Here is a 16,676-nt window from a genome sequence, read left to right as displayed (position 1 = left end):
TTATCATCAGGGGGCCATGTCAGTACCAAATATGTTCTCCCCATATTTGAACCTTTTAACACTGGAGGAAAAGCCCGGCCAGCTATTAGGACCCACTATTTATGCATTACAAACGGTCAGACACAAACTTCTGTGCCAATTCACCAAGCTTATGTAGAGATTATAATAGTTTTTCAGATATGAAGCCACGCTGCTAATATGGCTAGAACAATTATATCTTTGGGTTAATTCCTGAAAAGTTACCTACCTACCTAAATGTACAGATTAAAGCCTGACTGAACAAAGACAGGAAGACAAAGGGTAATATAAACTTTAGACAGCTAAGATCTAACCCAGGGCAATGATCTCTGACTTTCCTTACCCAGAGGACACGTTGGAACAGGTTGCCGAAATGAGAAGTTCACAGCCCAGCCAGACACTGTCACGTCTTTTCCTGTTGACAGTTCCCGCCCAGCTCTTCACAGTCACGCATATTAAATTCAGTGCTCAGGGGAAGAGAAGCTGGTAAATTCTGCAGAGGAGCGCTGGAATCAACAGTGAGTCATATCTTACCACATTGTACCGCAACACCAACTATTCCCAGGCAGCCAGGACATGGTACATCCAAAAACCAAAGGTTAAACAAAGGCAACTACACTTCTTCTAAATGACTTGGTTGGCTTGGTTTTCCCAGACATGTACAATCAGGTCTGAGTTTCAAATTTCAAATTCAGAAATCCGGGAATCTGCGTGTAAGCCAATAAAAAAAACATTTATTTAGAAACATACACTTTAAAACATTCTCTAAGCAGTTTTTAAATTTAACATTAAGTTGTAAAAGTCCATGTCACAGTTGCCAATCAGCACTGTCGCAGCTTACAAGGTTTGACCAGTCAGTAATACGCCACCTTCCTAAACAGTGTTCATTCTAATAGCTTGATTACTTTCTGCTTCAAACTGTATTTTTTGGTCAATGAGAATTGGCAAGAGTTGTAGAAATCCTGCAACTGACAACCGCAGGGCTGTGATGTTTCTCGTGCAAGATCATTTCAGAGTGTAAGGAGTGGAGCAGCAAATTAACAACTGAACACAAACATATAACACTCTGTAAAATAGTAACTATAGTGGCAACATTCCTTGCAGTTATTCTCAAGGAAGTTGTGCGCAGGTACAACATCTAAATGTCAGACTGGCTTTTTAGCCATATAAAACAACGACATAGCTCTACTAATCTGCACTCTGGGGGTGTCCGGAGCAGCGGCGGATTAGAATTAGCTATGCTTTGCAATTGGTCAGATCAGCAGAACCATTCAGCAGACATTCTAAAGAGCCATATGTGGGCCGCCACCACTCAGAAACACTGACTTAGCAATTTGCATCTCGTTAAGTCTCCCACTCAGACCTCCATGTGTGCTTCCTTTATAGGTTTCTGATTCAAAAAGTTCAGGGTGTCCCCGCTGTCCTGGCTCGGGGTGGACAGGTACTCTAACTCGTAGCCTCCACTTCTGTTGGCTGGACGGACTTCGCTGGATGTCTTCTTGTGTTCCAGGATCTGCTGCAGCTGGTGGCCGGCGTACTCGGGCTTGGTGGTGAGGGGTCCCACGGGAACCTCGATGCCCAGGATGTCGCTGACCATGTAGGGGCGAAGCCAGCCGACCAGAGGGGTGCTGCCAGGGGTGTAGTGGGTCTGTCGGTGGTAGAAGAGGAGACCGTCCACCTGCAGCACAAAACTCAGAATTAGAGGAATCAAAGCCTGATGTCAAACAAACCGTGTTGCTGATGGTCTGTTCTTACGCTGAAGCTGTACTCGGCTGCCAGGGCTTTCTGGATGGACTCTTTGGTGCAGTCTACGCTTTGGAGGCTCAGAAACCGGAACTGTTAGATCACACAAAGCAGAGCAGTTAGTTCCAAACACAATCCCTCTTATTTTCAAATGGAAGAAATTGCTTCCCGGTGATGCAGATCTACTTTACATTTATTTTTTTATCCCTAAGAAAGAAGGGTCTTACATGTGGAATTAAACAGCAGAATAACTGAAAACATTAAAAAATTTTGTACACAAGTTATTGATTGATATATGCATGGCCAATGTTTTTTTTTTAAACAGTTTCATCAGCGTTCATTGAACACTGCATTTCCATGTTTCATAAGCACCTAACACCACATTCATGAGCAAACAGACATTTTAATGGTTAACATGCATATGTTTGACAGTAATTGTGTCATGGCGCCTCTGATCTGTCTCCTTTGCTCTTCGTTGTCACGCACGTATGGCTGCCGGTGTTTTGTGTAAATGCTCGGAGCCGAGAGAAAAAACAAAACCAATGTATCGTGTTTGACATTTCCACATTCTGACCTAAAAGCACACAAAGACACCAAACTAGAGAAAAAAAAAAAAAAAAAAAAAAAAAAAAAGAAAAAAAAAGCAAGTCTTGAAATGAGGCCGAGACTGAAATAAGATGTGAATCTGTGGAACCGGTGGAGCTGAGAAAATACTGAAATTACGAGGTAGTACTTCAACTCAAAGTTCACAGGTTTCTGTAAAGGACCACAATCTTCAAGATTTGTGTGTGAAAATCACTTTAGTGTACAATTAATACAGGAGACTTTAAATGTACTAATTTTGCTGCGTCTCCTTTTGGCCTGAGGAGTCCCAGGATAAATAGCAGGATTTTATTTATTCCGCATGTGGAAATAAGGTTCAATAAGACATAGAAAAAAAAAACCTGTGGCGAAGCTAAGACTGAGTAAACATGTCACACTGTCTCAGATGGCAATACTAAATACTGAAACTGGGAATGAAAAACGAGGCATGAAGTGAACAGGCTCAAGTTGTGGTGCTGGTACATACAGGATTGCGTTTGGCGATCTCTGATAGGCCCTCTGTCTCCTGGACTTTGGACTGGAGCCAGTAGAAACGGAACTCGGTCTGTTGATGAGAAAACAAGTACTGTAAACACAGAAAATCTAATTCTAAGCCACTGAGATGGGTAAAGTGGCAAAAAGAGCACATCTGTGCACCAGACTGTGCTACTTAAGCAATTAGACAAGCATTCCTGGATTGCAGGAGAGAATAAGGAGCCTGTCTTACTGGGCAGTCGTAGACCGGGTGTCCTCTCCAGCACATGACATCCAGGATGTAGTACGTTCTGTCCACCTCGCTGTAAATGCAGTCCAAGATCGTGTAGTCTTCGCACGGCACAAACACAAGGAGAAAATGTGAGCATCGTACATGTGACGACCAACTTGAATCTTCACTCTCACTGCATCGACTAAATACACACCGACTTTTGATCTATATCACTGGTCTGATCACTTTATCAATCCCTTTCACATCCTGTGTGATGATTGCCTTGTAACAAATATTAAACCAACAACAAATTAACTGCTCACACTCCAACACAACTTTGCAAAAAGGCTTTAAGAGACACACCTGTGGGATTGTTAAAATATCTAATTAAACGCCTTAATACATTTATTTTGACCTTTGATTTCCTTTATAGTAGCTTTTATATTTTTAAAATCTTTATTGAAAACAGTGAAAATATTCAAGAACACACGTTTTATGGCTACATTTAATCAAATAGAAATAATTTACACACACTTCTCCTCTCTGATACACATTTACCCAGCAGGCAGCTGGGGCTTAGGAGGTGAAAAGTCCGTCACATTTAAATCCTAAGTTGGAAGTTCCTTCCATATTGCAGAAAAGAAATAAACTCTCAGGTGACCGTAGGGTCCTGCTGTTTGTAGAACACTTCCTTGTGTTGTTATATTGCCTCAATGGCTCATTATAGTAAAGCAGTGAGTTCCAGACACAGGCCCTCTTACCTTTTCCCATGGCAGAGTTGTGTCTGTTCCCACCGGGCAACAGGGAAGGGAAACGGTTCACACAATAGCCGCTTTTAGTGTACGCTGCGGTGGAACCCTTCAGAAGAAACAATACAGGAGCGAAGAGAGGGCTGTTATCATTTCTCCAACTAATCCCAGCATCTCTGTCGAGTCTCACTTTTATTGTCCAATACATGCACTGTATGGGAAAAACATAAAATAGGATCATTTTTTTTCCCCTCTTCTTGTTGCCTTCATTTCCCATACACCAAAAAAAAAATAAATAAATAAAACACGTCATTTTCCTTTTAAAAACGTCTCGAAGCTACAGCTGAACCTGAAATATTTGCCAAACTGACAGTGTTGAGTCATTATTTCCCAGCCTCATTTGAAGTAGATCACGGTGTGTTCGTGTTCTATTCGAAATCTCTCTACGCGCAAACACAAGACAACGTGATGATGGGAACTGTTGTGACGGTGGGAACTGCTGTTCTCATGAGAATAATCTGACCTAAATAATGAGATGAGATCAGAAAGGGTTTCAACATTTTTGGTTTGCTTCTGGCAGCATCAGTGCTACAAATTTCTCACAGAGCTGCAAAGGAAAACTGCAGAGAGATGAAAAAAAAAAAAAGAAAGAAAAGTGTCACGGAGTTACTCTGAAAAACAGCAGGATAAACTTTTCTCATTAAGAAAGCATGTGTTGTTTCTGTGAGCTCAGTCCTTCGTCAGTTCTCCTTTCGCGACGTGATGTTTCAGAGATGTGTCGTCAATGAGGGCAAGCCGTGAGTTCGTGAAAGAACTGATGAGGAACCGGATACCTGTAGGTGCAGTCATTGTGATATTATACATGGTGAATCACAGGGTGTGGGGTAACAGACGTATAAATTCTTGTGTGAGCTGTGAGAGGAAATCTGCCGTCCTGGCCCACTAAGACACAACCGGTTGCACCACAGCAATGAACTGCGTTCGAACCGGAAAAAACTTTTACGAGTCTCGTCATACTCATAAACCACAAGCGAGGAATCGTTGAAGAATGCTACGCAAAAATAAATGCTGAAAGACAGTAATAAGGAAAACCCCAAACCACGGACTTCAGATCTATTTCTCTGAAGAAGCTTATTTCACTTCTTTAAATACGTGTCGGGATGATGGTTGTGATATTTCTGCAGAGACCTAGTAAAGGTTTGTTTGGTGGCGTTTGATTTGACCGCTTTCAAAGGTGCGTTATCTAGACTGAGGCCAACACGCCTCATGACACACACACACAGCTCTACAACCAATCAGAGCTGAAAGACAGATGAGTTTAAACGGACCATATATGGGACAGCACTGACATACAGTTATGTCTATACATGTTCTGACACCAACACCTTTTATGTCATGTAAGCTGCTCAGGCTCATGTTACACTTGCACATTTCTGATGGATTTGTTTTGGTTTCACTGTTTCACTCGCATTAAGAGCTTCTTTCACCTGCTTAACCGATGAAGGAGATAATGATGAAGCAATGATGAAGGAATAACTGTCGATGAATCAATATTTGAATCAATCTGACTGTGTCAAAATATGGGACTGTATGACATTTTCAACTTTCACTGCATAACATAACCGTCATTTAAGTATGTTTTAATAAACAGCTAAAAGACCAAACATACACTCACTTACTAGTTCTTTAGGTACACTAGTGAAAATGAATGCATTTTAATAAAAGGGTCCTCCACTTAACTAGGGATTTTTTTTTTTTGCTCCCTGATCTGAAATAAATGCGACTGTATTAAGTCCAATAAACAGCACTGTCAAAGTTAACGTGGTGTCCAGACTGTAATATGTTTTCCTTGACATTGTCTTGAGGAAACTTCTTCCTTCTTTTAAACACAGTGTTCAGTGTTTGCTGGTTGTCGTATACGATTCATCTGTTGCCGAAACACCTGTGACAGCTAAATTGAAACAAAATGTTGGTAAAAAGATATTTCAAATGCCTTAATAGTTCAACTGTGCACAGTCACTGTATCAAATCTGCCTCAAAGCAGATAAATGGTTGTGATTGGCCCGATACAGATGAGGGCAGACGGAAGTCTGTTTGGACAGCAAGAAGTAATAAACCAGAGATAATGAAACATGAACTCTCAGATTTGCACGGACTAACCTGACTCCCAAATTTGACTTTTTGTATCTGAAAAACTCACAAGATGGTCCAGGCTTAGAAAATATTCTGACCAGCAGCTCTTGATCCCTCTTTTTCAGCATCTAATATTCTGACAACTTTGTTCTTGTGGCCAACAAAAGAAGCAGATACAGAAAGGCAGGAGGAAAATGATTTATTAAAACCTAAGGTTGATGCATACCGAAACAAACGTATGTCATTTGACATTTGATCTCCTCTGCCTCCCCTGACAGAAGCCTCACACTCTCGCTCTGTCTCAAACTCACATTGTTTTTGTTGTTAGTGAGTTAAATGATCAGTAATGCAAACACAACACAGGCAGATGGAGCGGCTAAGTGGGTGATGATGGACTTGTTACGTCGGGTACAGATGGCCAACAACTCAAAATGATCGACACTGTTTTTTGTAAGCTGACAGACTGAGCAAAGCTCAAGCAGACTTTGAGCACAAATGTTCGACCACATCATCTAGTTTTAGCTTTGCACCGGGGAAATTAGGTATAATACTGCTCAAATAAAAGGCTTGTATAACCTTTCCTCAGCATACGGGAAACAATCATCGTTTTCTGATGATCAATCTAATTTTATCTAATGACTTATGGCTTTCTTTGTCACAGATACAGGAAATTTCTTCCTGACTCTCCACCCACATTGTTAATGTCGTGTACGGTTGATCAGACAGGTGGCACATCTTTATCACAGGCACAACTCACATCATCTTCCCCAGTACCAGGAAGTCGGGGCTGAATTTACAAGCAACGGGGGCAAAGTACAATAATCCTCAGTAAATAGTGATTCAGCTGAGATATGACAGTGCATGTAATTACAAGACTCCCGGCTGCCGTCGTTCATGTTAATTAACTTTTAAGATTTCTGAGGGTGACACATCAGAAACAGCAAAGATGGAAACTGTGAATTAATTTTTTAGCACCTCATCTGCAACTCATGAAACTCAAATCCACAAACACTCCTGTTACCAGATTAGGTAAAGAAGCGCAGTGACAGGTTCCTACCTTGGAGGCAACAATGAGAGACCTCTTCCCCACGGGACAGACCACCATCGTCCAATCAGTGTCCAGCTCCGATGGAACATCCACCAGCCACTCTGACAACATGAGCTAAGGAGGACAAGAGCAGAGGTGTAATAGTTGAACTCATGTGCCCCCTGCTGGCCAAGACAAGAGCGCTACAGAAGGAATGACGAGCCGTCCTTCACACATGAATTAAAGTAATCTCTCTGGGTAAGAACACTTCAAACACTGACCTGGTTTGCATAATGTTTCGGGAGCTTCCTCCGCTCAATCTCCATCCCCTCGTCTTCTGCACCGTCATCTTGCTTCTGCTCCCCCTCCTCCTGTTTCTCCATGTCTTCCTCCCCATCGCTGTCTGCCCCCGTCCAGTCCCCATCAGCCAGACGCCGTGCATGGTTGACATAGTTTAACCTTTTGCTGAGATTAGTGGAAAGAAAAAGACCCATTCAGACACATTCGCTGTGGCATTGCTGTAACATGATTGTGTAGGTTACGTTGGGCTCAGACAACAGGGTTTTACAAATCTGGTGCAGCCCTCAATCTGCACTAAAACCGGGACCAGGTTACCTGGTAAAGTGTGAGTTTACAGGATCAAATAAGGATTATATTATGTCTGTGTTTTCACAATGACCAATAAGAGAATAAGAGAATGACATACAAACAAGAATGAACATGAATGGACCCATACATACTTTCGCTGTAACTGAAACAACAGCAAGTTGCTGCAACACAATCCCTGTTTTGTTTCCATACACATCTCCATGAAATCACAGTAAGTAGTGCATTCAATGGCCCACATCTGGCACAATGATCCTTTGGTGTCTTTTTCTCTTATTTTCAAATGTGTAGTGAGCAAGTTTGCAATTAGAGCGAAGAACATCAGTGAAGTTTCTCCTTAAGTGTGTGATGCCGCCCGATTTAAAAGTCCAGCAGGATTTGAGAACTCCAGTACTCTGAACCCAGCGAGGACAGAAACAGGACATACTAGACAAGAGGTGAATGATAATGGAATATGGTAAGTGGTTCCCCCTGACCACTCATGAGGTGTGAACCTTCAGGGATTCATTTTTCTAATATGGTAAGATGGATGTCAGGGCACAGTAATCCATCCCATTCTCCTATTTTACACTCAAGTATGTTCTAGTGTGTTTGTTGACCTTAATAGCTGCATCATAAGGAAGAACTGGATTGGACTGACACTAAATGGTGAGTGGTGAAGACATTCACCTTTTCTGCAGGTCAAGGAAGCGCCGTCGTCGCTCACTCTGCTCCAGCACACTGTACTTGCTCTTGTACTGAGCCAGCCGAGGGTGAGGGGCGGCTGTACTGTTGGGCTCCTTGGACACAGCAAAGCTGGCCGAGAGGGCTTGGGTCAGGTCATCCATGGGGACACTGTAAATCAACACAGATTAGAAAATTAGAATATCATAGAAAATCATCACTATTATCAAAACAATGACATTATTCTGTCACCAACGGCATCAAAATGAACAACAAATAATGACCGTGAAGTACTGTGCTGTAACAGATGTTTCTTGGGATTCATGTTTGTGAGTGTTTGTTGATGTGTGTGTGTATGTTCGTGGAGGACACAGACACATTTCCCTGAGCCAAAGGTTATGTTGAGATTTATAGCCAACAAGTTAAAACTATGCAATTTGATCTAATGCAAACAAGAACACCAGCATATCACATTGGAGCGGAGCATGTTGGGCCTTTTGCTCGCTCTTAACTCCAGCCATTGTAACAGTGTCGGCATATGATTTGCCATTGTCGATAGCTTCCAATTTATCTTATCCGGACTGTCAGCACCCTAGACGAGTAAATGGAGTTCAATCTCAGTTCAGGACTGAACTCAGATTGATTTGAACTATAACCGTAAATATGTAATAATGATACATCGGGACGACAAGCGGTTTCTTAAACAAGTGATAAACCCTCCTGTTAAACAAGTGATAAACCCTCCAGTTTAAAACAGGGAAAACCCCGGGGTCCCTTGTGTCTGTACCTGCTCCATGCAGCCACTCACTTAGCATGTCAGCTAGCCTAGCATCGTGCTAAACCTGCTAGCATGGCGCGGAACCACGAGCATTTAGCCACCCTCACTTCTTTCTCTCTAAATTGCGCATGGATGGCGGGTCGTAACTAAACAACATGCGGTGAACTGGTCAAGATAGTAGCCATGAACAGGAGCCAACGTAAACAGATACCTTAGACATCCAGGAAGCTGCTGCTAAAACGTCACGCCGTCATCTTTGCCGCTACCAGGGGCGAATATTAGTTGGCCGACCAACAGTGACAAACTAACCCGCAGTTTCACAGAGCAACATCATAATAGGAATAGTTCGTTCACGGCGTACAGAGCTTTACCAGAGTATGCAACGGCGGTTTTCTCAAACCTTAGCCTAAGAGTAACTTTAAACTACTGTTAAAATAACTACTAAAGCTGGAACTGCAACTAAAATGTACTCCAGGAACTTAGCTACTTTTGTATTTTTGTCCTTGCATTAATTCTTTTTGTTGATTTTCTTTATCGATCTGGACATGTCACGACTGCATCTGCATTTATGAGAAATGCAGAAGATGCAGAAATGTTATGGAAGCATTTAATCCACAGTTCAAGACTGCATGCAAAGTACAACCACAGAACACAACTCTATTTATTATTCTACTTATTATCCGATTATTGTTATCATCATTATTATTAGTAGTCATTATTACAACTAGTAGTAGTTGTATTGTTTCTGTTGTTTTTGTTGTTGTGGAAGTATTATCATTACCATCTGAAGCGTCATTACATAAAGTATCCCTTGGATGTTAACCCTTTTTCTTGGTCATATTCTGTTCCCCCTGCTGGGGGCGGTGTTGTGCCTGTTTCCCCTCTTTCAAAGAATATAAAAGATCTGATGAAAAAAAACGGCGAACTTGCTTTCAATTGTCCGAGCCTCACGTCATGGAAAGAGTTACTTTGTTGCAGCGCGCACAGGAATAAACTCCAACAAATATTAGAGGCCGGGGATGTGTTTTGATTCTCGGTAAAAGCGGATTGTTTGGTCGCGCTTTTGTTCAAAATCCAGAGGATCGACTGAAGATGCGCAGGAACCTGTTTACAAGGAAAACGCAGCAAGTTTCAGTCTGAGGGAATGCGGTGCAGACTCAAAATGCACAAGGAGACCATTACTCATCCCTCTGTTTTTCCTCGCGTCAGACGACTTTGTCTTGGATATGGTTTCATCAAGGATCACTTTTAGTCTCCGTTATGAGAAACAAGTGTCCAGTACGGGAACGGCGTGAAGTTGCATTCCAGTTTCAGAGGATTAAAACGACCTTCGGTGCTGTCGGAGGAGCTCTTTGGTGAAACCAGCTTTTGTTTTGAACCTGTTGTGTTTGCACGCAATGTGAGACAGGCTCCATTCTCTTCTGTGCGACTTGTTATGTGATCGATCTTTTAAAGCTTTAAGTGATTTGATCGACCTCCAACTCCAACACAACAATAGAGCAATAGCCTCCATGAGCGGAGGATGCTCGTAGTGAGGCTAGGGGTGTTATAGATTTATTTTTATGTCTTGTCGAATTTATGTAACTTTTGGTCATTAAAATTACATAAGTCGTCTTGTGCTGCTGCACACCTGATCCAACAGCTGTCATGTAATTTGAGATGAGTTTAAATATTACAGTGAGCTAGTGTCAGATGTTTCCAAAACAGCATGCACTAAGACAGTAGTAGCAGTTTCTTTCTAGGCACTATGTGCATGTAGAGTTTTCTGGTTTAGGAACCACTGGAGTATCAAGATGTCAGTGAAAGCCAAAGCTCTCTACACATTTTTGAGTGAAAACAAAGAGGAGATTAGCATCCAGGAGAATGAGGAACTGGTTATCTTCGATGAAAAGTCAGTGGACGGCTGGTTTCAGGGGGAGAACAGCAGAGGGGAGCGGGGTCTCTTCCCTGCATCTTATGTGGAAATTATTCGCACTCGTTCAAACTCCAACGTGACTGACTGCTCTATAAGCCCGGCAGGCTCTCTAGGAAATGACTCCTCCTACTTTCCATCCACCCCGAACACCACTCTTCATATGCAGCCCTCCTACGATTACGATGACGACGATGATGACTGGGACGACTGGGATGACAGATCCACGGTGGTGGAAGATCCTGATCACACCAGGAGCCCTGGAGCCAATGGACATGCCCATCAAAGCCCAATGTCCAACAACCCAAATGTGCACTATCGGGCCAAGTCAGCATCTGGACACGACAGCATCTCCAGCTCCAGGAAGGGGAGCATGGTGGGCAGGAACTTGAACAGATTTTCCAGCTTTGTCCGCTCAGGGGTAGAAGCATTTGTGCTAGGTGATGTCCCCATGATGGCAAAGATAGCTGAGTCATACACTATCGAGATGGGTCTTCTTGGGCCCAAGTGGAAGGAGAACCCACAGCCTTTCACTTGCTCAATTGAAGACCCGACCAAACAAACAAAGTTCAAGGGCATCAAGACCTACATTTCTTACCGGGTCACCCCGACCCACATAGGGCGTCCTGTCTACAGACGCTACAAACATTTTGACTGGCTGTACAACCGTTTACTGCACAAGTTCACTGTGATCTCCGTGCCACACCTCCCTGAGAAGCAGGCCACGGGGCGATTCGAGGAAGACTTCATCGAGAAGCGCAAAAGGCGACTGATACTGTGGATGAACCACATGACTAGTCACCCGGTCCTCTCCCAGTATGAAGGCTTTGAGCACTTTCTGATGTGTGCCGATGACAAGCAGTGGAAACTGGGCAAGAGACGGGCGGAGAAGGACGAGATGGTGGGCGCCCATTTCATGCTGACCTTGCAAATTCCCAACGAGCACCAGGACCTTCAGGATGTTGAGGAGCGGGTCGACAACTTCAAGGCCTTTGCTAAGAAAATGGACGACAGCGTGATGCAGCTGACACATGTTGCCTCGGAGCTGGTGCGTAAACACCTGGGCGGATTCAGGAAGGAGTTCCAGCGGCTGGGAAATGCCTTCCAGTCTATAAGCCAGGCATTCATGCTGGACCCTCCCCACAGATCAGACACCCTCAACAACGCCATCTCCCACACTGGCCGCACCTATGAGAACATTGGGGAGATGTTTGCAGAGCAACCTAAGTATGACCTCTTCCACATGCTGGATAAGCTGTCGCTCTATCAAGGCCTGCTCGCCAACTTCCCCGACATCATTCATCTACAGAAAGGTAATGAGCTTGTTAGTGAGGTGTTTATGGAGAAATGCTTCCCATCTGTTTTTTTATGTTTTGCCGCTCATTTTAAATGTCACAAAATAGTAACTTCCGTCTTTTGGGGAAACATAAGGAGCTTTTTCAAGTTAAGAAGATATGGTTTTGTAGGACCGGCAAAGCTCTTCAAAGTTATTCCAGATCATTTTTTAACTTACCTAGTTTGATAAATCCACCACCTTGAAAAGTGATTTGGTGTCAGGATGTCCTGTATCAGGTACTCTAAGAAAAGTATGGCTAAGAATGACATGCAAAGTGTTTGCCAATGGGAACATGGAACATCATGTTTTGTTACTCAATGCGTCCTGTTTACTTTGTTATACTTGACAGATTAGGTCACAGTTTGTCTCCAGGGCCTCCCCTCCCCTCCCCTCATCACAGACACCCAGACTGAGACGATCACCAGCTGAGCCCAAGACTCACTCACATGTGTCAGTCAAGGGGGAATATTAGATCACTCCCACACGCTATCACATTCGTTCGGGCTGACGAGTGCTTTCATAACAATGATGGATTCTGACAACTTGAGCACACAGTTCTGAGAAGGGAAAGCTGTCAGGTTTTAGAGAAACCCGATATGCATGCACATCAGGAAATGAATTAGTTAATCAACTAATGGAGGACAGGACAAAGAGACAGTGATCATGTACATATGTGTGTGTGTGACAATTGTTCTGACAATTTTATTGCCATTATAAATTGAAAACTAGTTATATGTGCAACTGGTGGTTTGCTCGTTGTTTGGAAGTTTACCACAAATTCACGTCTGTTCTCTTGAACTCGTGATGAGACAAACGGGTGAGATCTTTGTTGTAGTGTAAAATTACAACCACCAACTGTGATGTGACTAGGGGACACCTGTGTATCACTAGCAGTCAGTCTTGGCAGTAAAAAATACATTTTTATACATACAGCTTTGTAGATGAATCAATGGATCTGGATATAAAGCTGTATTCCTTGAAATCCCAGTCTTCTCAGTGTTTTAGGTGAAGTCATGGCACCTCAGTAGTAATTCACGTGATCTTTTAATATGACCCCTGGACTATGTATTCTGATTATTAGTAGAACACTGTAAACACACTCATTGTCTGTCGCAGGTTAACTTCTCTTGTGAGAACGTTTGCCATTGACTCTTGAATCAGATGATTATGTGGGAATCCATCATCCTAGCATCCTAACATGGCAGTAATCTTGCCGGAAAGTGATGCTGTCTTTTATCATAAATCCAGCATAAATGTGTTTAACTTTATTTACTCGTCATCATAATGCTTGCTATTGCACCATTTAATTTTTTCTTGCATCATAACCGTCGTTTTGGTTTGGCTGATTGTTATAAGCCATGGTGAAATACTAGTTTCTGGTAAGCACTACACTCTTCTAGTTAACCCTGTTTGATTTCCTGCACAGATAGAGCACTGGTAAATCAGCATTCTGTACTGTCAGATTTAAAACAAACAACATATCAGCTGATCTCTTTCAGGAGGAAGGAAAGGGCTGCTACCAGAGAGGAAGGAGGAATGCTCTTGGTTATCACAGAGGTCATTTGTGACACAATTCAGAGAGTTCCATGTGGTCACCCCACCCAGGAATAAATGAGGAAAAACATCTGAGAGGGGTTAAAGGGACAGTCCACCAAGATAACAAAAAGTAAATTTCAGTTTTCAACCCTGCTTGTGTCAGACACTGGAGATAAAAAATAAATAAATAAAAGTTTTAGGAGTCTAATGTTTCAGTATTTGGAACTGATAGCTCAAAGTTTGAGCGCCAACATAAACTTGTCTACATTAAAATGTAGAAGTTCTACAGTAAGCACTCCATCCGGGTCTGATTATGCTTTGCATACGATCTGCTGGGTCATTGAAATCGTTTATAACAGAATGTCTCTGATTGGTTGTAGGACTATATACTAGGACTATACTGGCTGTATCATCATCTCATCACAAGCACCATAATGAAATCCAAAAGTCTTCACAGACTCCCAGCTGGCATTGGGTGAAGTCCAGGAAACACCTACGGCCAATTTAGAATGAGTAACGTACAGTAATGTGCGTGTCTTTGTACTGTCGGAGAAAATTCCCATGTAGGCACAAAGAGAACCATCTCTCTGTGCCACCCTCAAAGCATACATGTGTTGGGCCCATTTCACTTGTCCTCTTTGTTTTATGTTCATACCTTTAAAGGATGAGTTCTAGTCATCCGAGATGGAAGTTGACTCAGTATCAAATCATGTGTAAAAGGCCTATATTGTGGTTTTTAGACAAAACTCTGCCATGGAACCAATTACTCAGTGTTTGTCTATAGGTGTTGGAGAGTTGAGCAGCTGACCACCTCGAGTTTATTAATATTTGTAATGTAGTTGCAACATTTTTACACATGCATTACTTGATAGGTTTTTATTTTTGACACTACCCTATCTGCAGACATGCCAAGAGTAGCATAAGCTTTGGAGCAGGGTTCTTGCTCTCTCGGGGTATCGAGAAGAGCTTTGTAGCTTAGAGGATTCTCATGATTAAAGGCATACAGTATTCCTCTGTGACTCCAAAGGGAGATACTGCATGAAACATTGATCAAAAATCATTCTTTTACATTCTGTTACAGTGTCAGCCAAGTGACATCTCATATCTCTCGGTCAAATCTTTATCTGCCTAGTCAAGTTGAACCTGGCCACAATCCAGCATGGCGTCTCCCAGCGAGCCTCGTGTCAGCAGTGTTTCCAGGTTTCATTTTTGGATATAACAGTTTAAACTGTGCGTGACCGGATTTGATGCACTAAGAATGCAACACTATACTATATTATCTACTATATCACTATACTATAGCATCCATGCTAGCAAGACTTACTAAGACACTAGTAAGTCTTGCTAGCATGGATGCTACCAGGAACTGGCTCACCTGAACAGAATAGCATTTTTTTGTGTGTGTGTTTTTTAAGGTTCGTTTTGAAAAAGGGAAAAAGCTGGAATTCTGGACATCAATCTGCTCACTTGCTTGTTATTGGTGCTGAAAGAGGACACAGAATGCCTTATGGTTTCATTTATTTACTCTTAAATCGAGTAGTTCTAGTTTTTAAGTAGGCAAAATTGTTTCCCATCCCCAGGCAAACGACAACAAATACTGCACACAAGGACACTGTGGTGCAGTGTTTTAGTTCAGGCAGAGACCTTTTCCCTCTGCTGAGCCTGTCCTGCCAGTCCAGATGACTCCGCTTGATGTGACTCGTCTTATGTCGAACCAGATACAGCTGTGGCAACACTCGGAACACACACAGCTGAGGTCAACCTTTTCCTGTGCTCTCACTCTCCTCCTCTCCATCCATCCATTGCTGTGTTTTTCCTGGCCGACTTCGCTTGGGTCTTCAGGAGCTGTTGTTGTTTTTTAACAGCTATCCTCCCAGCGACGATGTGAGCTGCAGGAATGTTAACGGCACAATGGAAGATGTGGCGGCGGGCTGCTGCTCCATGTTGCCTTGACAAAATGGGTCTAGAGGGGAGAACGTATCCATGCAGCGTGTGCCCCATTCATCTCCTTCTCCCCTTTTCTCTGTCAGCGTTTTGGCTTTTACTCAGCACATCTCCTCTCTCGGTCTCTGCCGTTGCTCTGTCTGCGAGTCGGCCTGTCACAAACGCTTCACCTCTGTTTCGTTATCCCCTTCACGTCTGACTGACTCCTTTCATCTTTTCCCCTTCTGTTTCCTCTGCAGACGTCCATATCAGAGCTGTCTGACTGGGCAGCCTCCCTCCCCAGTTTCAGAGAAAGTAAATCTAGTCTGGTGTGGAGGATCGTGCTCGTGCAGCGCTTTGAACCCCTGCCAAAGCTTACCCCACGTTAGACCTTGATCTCATTTGAATACAATTGAAAGTCTCGATGTGAAGGGTTAATGTCATCGCGTTGTTGTAGAATAAAGCCCTTCTGGGGCGTCTGTGTGCGAGGCAGATGTAAACGCTGCTGGCTACAACAGCGCTGCCTTATACAATTGCTTGTTTGTTGGTAATCCCTCTCGCCGAATTTGACTGTGCTTCCTCCTGTTGAGTGTTTATACTTTTTTTTTCTTTTTCTTTTTTTTTTTTAGTTATTGTACATAACCAGAAACAGAGCCCTGCTCATCTGGTATGAATCAGGTTTTCTTTATTAGATGTAGTTGTCCGCAAGTAGGGATTCATCTTCTCTGACCGTATCTGGTATTTTGGGAAGTGTTCTGTACATTTTGTACTTGGCAACAATCACGTTACTGGTCTCAGCACCTCTTGCCACTTTGACTGTGTACAAAAGAAACACAGTAGAGAGGAACCAAAGTTCTTCATCCGTCTGGTCTGACCTGGACCTGAATCACCTCTGTCCAGAGAGGAACAAGTTGATGAATGTCAAGGAAAAAGTAGTTTATGCATCTATTTAGATGATAGCTCC

The 16,676-nt window shown here is 42.9% G+C and overlaps 2 protein-coding genes across 5 annotated transcripts in view; one reads left to right on the top strand and one right to left on the bottom strand.

Annotated features, from left to right (window-relative positions):
- Positions 1 to 732: 732 nt before the first annotated feature.
- On the bottom strand, positions 733 to 12,537 carry snupn (snurportin 1). Of its 4 annotated transcripts, none has more exons than XM_047595709.1 (9): positions 12,431 to 12,537; positions 8,234 to 8,398; positions 7,240 to 7,423; positions 6,989 to 7,093; positions 3,811 to 4,009; positions 3,071 to 3,168; positions 2,831 to 2,908; positions 1,774 to 1,854; positions 733 to 1,696 (listed from the first exon to the last, which is right to left on the bottom strand). In XM_047595709.1, exons 1-9 carry the CDS (start codon positions 12,520 to 12,522, stop codon positions 1,376 to 1,378), a joined length of 1,323 nt encoding a protein of 440 aa, XP_047451665.1. In that variant the 5' UTR covers positions 12,523 to 12,537; the 3' UTR covers positions 733 to 1,375. The 4 variants fall into 4 exon arrangements, with proteins under 4 accessions (XP_047451665.1, XP_047451668.1, XP_047451666.1 ...); XM_047595712.1 differs by having other exon boundaries at positions 3,811 to 3,907; XM_047595710.1 differs by lacking the exon at positions 12,431 to 12,537 and adding an exon at positions 9,217 to 9,370.
- Positions 9,921 to 16,676, top strand: part of snx33 (sorting nexin 33) — a 19,492-nt gene continuing 12,736 nt past the window's right edge. Inside the window, exon 1 of the mRNA XM_047595708.1 lies at positions 9,921 to 12,230. Within this exon, the coding sequence (XP_047451664.1) occupies positions 10,799 to 12,230 (1,432 nt within the window). The 5' untranslated portion in view covers positions 9,921 to 10,798. The remainder of the gene's footprint in view (positions 12,231 to 16,676) is intronic.

The sequence above is a fragment of the Mugil cephalus genome, chromosome 10, assembly GCF_022458985.1.
Source record: "Mugil cephalus isolate CIBA_MC_2020 chromosome 10, CIBA_Mcephalus_1.1, whole genome shotgun sequence".
In the NCBI taxonomy this organism is placed as follows: domain Eukaryota; kingdom Metazoa; phylum Chordata; class Actinopteri; order Mugiliformes; family Mugilidae; genus Mugil; species Mugil cephalus.
The sequence above is the reverse complement of the archived record's forward strand: the minus strand, read 5'-3'. Positions and strand labels throughout refer to the sequence as shown.

Excerpts from the sequence above, each read along its gene's own strand:
- snupn (XM_047595709.1), bottom strand. The coding sequence starts at position 12,522 with ATGTCATTCTTAGCCATACTTTTCTTAGAGTACCTGATACAGGACATC. Across the intron at positions 4,010-6,988 it reads CTCTCATTGTTGCCTCCAAG|TGCATGTATTGGACAATAAA; the intron begins GTAGGAACCTGT and ends TTTCCCATACAG. Across the intron at positions 1,697-1,773 it reads CAGCCGAGTACAGCTTCAGC|GTGGACGGTCTCCTCTTCTA; the intron begins GTAAGAACAGAC and ends TTTGTGCTGCAG.